General features: G+C 31.1%; 2 protein-coding genes across 2 annotated transcripts; one reads left to right on the top strand and one right to left on the bottom strand.

Moving 5' to 3' along the window:
* Positions 1–8: 8 nt before the first annotated feature.
* EIN_241720 (Hypothetical protein) lies at positions 9–149 on the top strand (the record flags this gene model as incomplete). Its single annotated transcript, XM_004183113.1, has 1 exon — positions 9–149. A coding segment is annotated over one exon (141 nt), but the record flags the coding sequence as incomplete, so codon positions are not given.
* A 319-nt stretch (positions 150–468) lies between these two features.
* Positions 469–993, bottom strand: EIN_241710 (hypothetical protein; the record flags this gene model as incomplete). The annotated part of the gene is made up of 2 exons (XM_004183112.1): positions 469–804; positions 874–993. 2 exons carry the CDS (start codon positions 991–993, stop codon positions 469–471), a joined length of 456 nt encoding a protein of 151 aa, XP_004183160.1.
* Positions 994–5620: the final 4627 nt, after the last annotated feature.

Here is a 5620-nt window from a genome sequence, read left to right as displayed (position 1 = left end):
GTTTTAGAAATTTCAAAAAAGTTGATATTATCAAAGTGCCAAAAAGTGTGAAAAAAGTTGATGATTTTTGTTTCTATGAATCTATAAAAAGAGGGAAGGTGATGTTTGAAGATATAGAAAACGTAGAAATTAGTGAGTTGGCATTTTAACACGTTAGATTTATTTTTGTTTTTTTAATTCTTGAAAAAATAATCAAAATTATATTTTTGCCCAACAAATAACGAAAGATGGAAAATAGAAAGTTGTTTATCAAATAGTTAAATATACATATATATAAACTATAATTATTAAGTATTCATATACAATAATAATATATACGATTTTTATATAAGAAATTTTACTAAATATTATATGTTCTTTTTTTTTATTTTATTTTAAAAAACAAAACAAAAAACAGAATGGATTTTTTTATAAGACTAATAAAATATATTTCTCGTTTTTTTAGTTTGTGTTTTGAGTTGGAAGTTGTTAAGTTTTTTTTATCATTTTAGTAAACTTTATGTAGTTTTGCTCGCAGACAGCAATTTGTTGATACATTTCAGCAACCTGCTTTTTTGGCGCCTCTTCACTGAAGTTGAATAGATGCTTGTACTTGTCTGGAACCAGACCAAGAAATACGTCGAATAGCCAAAAGAGGATGTTGTCTCTGACTGAGAGAACAACGAATGTCTTTATCTTCCCAACCACAAACGATGTCTTTCTTTCTTTGATAACTTGAAACAGTTGTTCTGCCATTGCAGCCACTTTGTTGCCACGTTCACCAACGTTTCCTGTGGCATTTTTTTTTGCGGTTCTTACGGTCGCCTAAAAGTCGTCGACCAATTTGTTTGTGCACTCTATTTTCGGTTTGTTGGTGAATCCCTGAAAAAAAACCAAGGTGTTTTTATGTCTTGGTTGTTGAACATCTACAAAATAATTAACGACTTTTCCGGTTGTCAACTCGACAAGATTGAACCAGAAGCCGACAAGCGCCTCAATGACCGATTTTGCCATCTCTCTGTGTTCCAACAACGACAATTTTTAGTGCCTATATTGGCAAGTCATAATGGAGACTATCCGGCTGGCCTCATGCTTGGAATATGAATAGAAAGCTTAGAAAAATAACTGACGAGGCTCCTCAAAAACAAAGTCAGAAAATTTAAGTTACAGTAAAGAAAACAAATGTTGTAAACCTGGTATATATCGGTTGTTTCTAAAATAAACGGGAAACTTGGTTAATTTATTTCTAATATCCCGTTTTTGTATGCATTTATATTTCCGTTATAAATAAATGACTATATATTCGGGATTGTATTCTATTTTATAATCTTTTTAGAGAAAAAGTTGTGTGGCAAAAAAGTAGCAAAAAATGAAACAGGTTTGGTGGAGTTTTTTTTCCAAAGGATGGCAAAAAAACAATTTTTTCTTTTAGTCTATTAAAAAATAAAAGGGAGAAAAGGAAACGTGTTAACACTTAATTGTCAAAAAAAGACATATTTTTGTCCGTTATTTTGATTTTTTCTTATACAACTTAAAATAATCTATTAATTTACAACATACACTATTTTTACTATAATTTAACTATAAAATAATATGAAAATATTTATTATTTTTATAATATTTGTAATAATAGTAATAAAAAAACTTCAAAAATACAAAAAAATACATAAAGTCTTGACAAAACAAGCTGAAATAAAAATATAGGGACATGAATTAGTAGCTAGAACCTAAGCTGGTAAGTGGGTCACTTAAATAATTAGTTTAAGATAAAACTACTGGGCCTTAAGATGAAAAACCTCGGAATGAATGTAAAACACTAAACCCACGATAACATGGATGAACTCTCTGACGCTGCTAAAGGGCTTTACGATGTGATGACACGTTCGGTGACATGTCGGATGGTATTGATTTAGACACAGTCTTGGATAAAAAAAGAATAATTTGTGGTTGAAGTGAAACAAAGAATATTTAACAGTCTGAGTCGTGATTTTACAACAACAGTAAAAAAGCCTCAGTTTAATGTGGCTTTACGGACTCAACGGGTTGCACAATTTGAAATTATTACGATTTGTGGAGATATAATTTTAAAGGGAATATGCAACAAATGCACCAAAATCCAGGATTATTTGGACGTGTAAAATCGGTCGGACAAAAAAATGTCCGTTCTGACTTCAACCGCCATTCAATTTTTAAGCTAAGACTAGTTTAATTTTATAGGTTTTTTACTATTCTATTTAAATTTTTATAAAACATTATATTTTTGAATGGTTTCGTTTTTCTTAAACATCATTTCCCAAAAACGCATTTTATATACCTTTCAAGTGTTAATTAAAAACTGAAGTTATTATTTGGTTGATATTTTTACTATAATTCGAAAGTTTTTTAATAATTTTCCTGTTTATAATTACACTGTTTTTATTATGCTATACTTAACTTTGACTTCATAATAATTTCACATATTTTAATAGTAAAATAAATTAAAATTAATAATAAATCACAGTAAACATAAAATTCAATTTAGTGTATTTTACAATTTAATACAATGTGACATTATTTACTTGAATATTTATTTAATTTAAAATTACAGTATGTGAGAATAGTATGTGAGAATACTACCAAAACCCTGTGGATTCAACAAAAGTTACAATTGTGTAACTTTTATGTAATAAAATTATTATTTTTTTATTTCAAAAAATTCAAAAAGATCAAATAAAAAAATCACTTATTTACAGTTCATTTTCTCTTTCAATTTGTTTGGAAACCTACAAAGCAGCTTTCAGAGTGTGAACAGCCAGCCAGCACTTACCAACTAATTGGCTCAGACCTCACGCTAAAGATCCCAGGAATACTGGACAAATCAGCCATAGCAGCTAGACGATTCAAAGCAGGCAACGTTTAATTTAAGAGTTTTTGCGAGCAAGTTCTACAAGTTAATATCTCAATACGAAAGAAAGTTTAACAAACGAATATTTTCTATTGGAAGGACTTATGATAGTTCAGACATATGTTGATTCAAACAGTGACCATTCTGACCTGTGATAGGAAACAGTAATGTGAACTGGGCGATACAACTGATTAAAAAGATAAAAATCAATCGATTAAATTCTCAACCCCATTTTTAGTTCTTTTTGAGATTTTTTTGGTCGTCTTTTTCTTCACAAATTTACATACAACATCCCGTTCTTTTCTTTTTAACGGCTTGCAAACAGACTGACACGAATAACCCTCAAAACACATTGAAAGCTTTCGAACTGCAGATATTTTCAAGCTTTTGGTTTTGACGCATTCAATTGAGTATAACTGTGGTATACTTAACAGTTTCGGTATTTCTGCTGTTACTCTGCGTGACACTCCAATATCCACATACGCAACCCTCATACCACTATCAACAATTCTGAAATCAATACCAACTTGCCTAAAAGCCTGCGTGCACACATCCGGAGTAGTTGTTTGGAAATAAGACTTCAGAATTGAGTTGAGGTATTTGGCAAACTTTTTTCTAAGTCCTCTCCATCACCGAATTCAACAATTTTAGTTTCATTTGGTATTTCGTTGTGATCTTCTGATTGGTTGTCATCCACCATCCTTTCGTTGACAGTCGTACCAGCCTTCTTTTTAAATGGTGATATCGCTTCTTGTGGATTTGCCAGCACTTCCTGAAACATTTCCTTAAACTGTTGAGGTATTATTGGTTCTTCAATGGGATCTTGGTTTCCAATCACATCATCTGACTCTTCTTTTTCTTCAACATCTTCACTTTCTGTCGTTGTTGTTTCTTCCTCGCCAACTCTATCTTTAATTTTTATGACATCTCTGAACTTAGCATACAACGAATTCAGTCTTCTTTTTTGAGCTGCAAACACCCCAACATCTAATGGTTGTGTTAAATGTGAGGTGTGAGGCACCAAACATACGATTTCACAGTTCACGTTGATGATTTTCTCGTTGACTTGGACATTCGACTTGAGCAACAACCTCACATCTTCGATTGAGTGGCACGTGCACTGATCAAATATCAGCACGGCCTTATCAATATAACCAGTCTTAATTCTCATGTCGACAATATAAGGTACTACAACGTCGTTGATGTATTGTATAAATAAGTCACTGTTGATAAATCCATTTTTGCTATAACTGACGATGTTTCCCGTTTCCATCCAACCCAATTTCAAGAATTCAACTGCAACTCTTTTGTATTTTGTTACAATCATACAAGGAAGAGGTCGTGAGGGGGTAATAGTGCAAACGACAGTGGATCGAGCAATGTCAAGTTCGACTCCATATTTCATTTTACTGTCTGTGGAAAAACCAGCAGTGAATACTCCCTTCACCATTTGCCTGTCTGGCCATGGCTGATACCCCGACTCATCCAAATTCAAAATAAATGGTGATGGGATGCCATTTAAAAAAGTGGCAGTGCAATGTAATACTTCAACACGGCATCTTCGTCGTAGGTCAATCGAGATTGGTCTTCAGCAAACACAGTAACAATCGAAAAGTTCCAATTTTGTGTATTTTATCATAAATAACATGGTTTGACACATCAACGTTGAAGTTTTTTATTATAAACAACCTCAAATAAGTTATGCTGATAGCTTTGCATTTTCCTGGAAACTTTTCATTATCAAGAATCAAATTCTTGACAATTTCCCATTGTGTTTCAGTTAAAAGTGACGGTCTTCCGTTATCTTTTTTCCAAACAATGCCGTCTCCATACCTCTTCGTTTGTTGATATTAAACTGACTTGAAGTTAAAGCAAAGACTCTACATAGTTTACTCTCGGTCACCTTTTCCGTATTAATTCCATTGAAAATTTCTCTTTCAATATTCATCAAATACACCTGAACATTCAGGGGTAATTCAGAAAGGTTGCAATGTTTGCTGAATGTTCTTTGGGCTATTTCTTTCACTGGACCAGGACAATACTTTAAATTCTTTTCAAGTGTTGTATGGTCTAAGCCACTAAAAGCAACATTCCTGGAGCTCATAATTATATTATTTAGATTGTTTTTTTAAAGAAAAACATTTTTATTTAAAAAAAGAAAAACAAATATGTAATTTTTGTTGAATCCACAGGGTTTTCTCATTCTCACATACTTTTCTCACATACTGTATATGCAATTATATTAAACTCGATTCAAGGTAATTAAAACACGTTTTTACATTTTTATCATAATAGAATATATATATTTGTATTGTTAATTCGACAGTTTAATTTAAAAATAAACTACACAACATCCATAATTACATTTTTTTCAAAACTTATCAAAATAAAAATGACTGATGATAGTAGTATTGATTATCCAAATAAAACAAAATCATCAAAAGCGTGTTATTGTTGTTTGGAATTTTTATGTCCACCAATTGCAGTATATAATATGGCCGAAGAATGCAACAATGAAGTTGTTTTGTCCGTATTATTTACAATATTTTTTTTGTTATATTGGTGGATATGTTTATTTTATTTTTTGGTGTGTTATGGTATAAACCAGTCAGATAAAGATGGTTAACATATTAAAAGTATGTTTAGTATTTTTATTGGTTATTTGAATAATAAGTTAATATAAATTAACAATACACCATTTATATATTAATAAATTAATGATGTATAAAAAACATTACAGTCATGCGAAAAAACATT

This window comes from Entamoeba invadens (genome assembly GCF_000330505.1).
Source record: "Entamoeba invadens IP1 unplaced genomic scaffold scaff_1105074725341, whole genome shotgun sequence".
Lineage (NCBI taxonomy): Eukaryota > Evosea > Mastigamoebida > Endamoebidae > Entamoeba > Entamoeba invadens.
The sequence above is the reverse complement of the archived record's forward strand: the minus strand, read 5'-3'. Positions and strand labels throughout refer to the sequence as shown.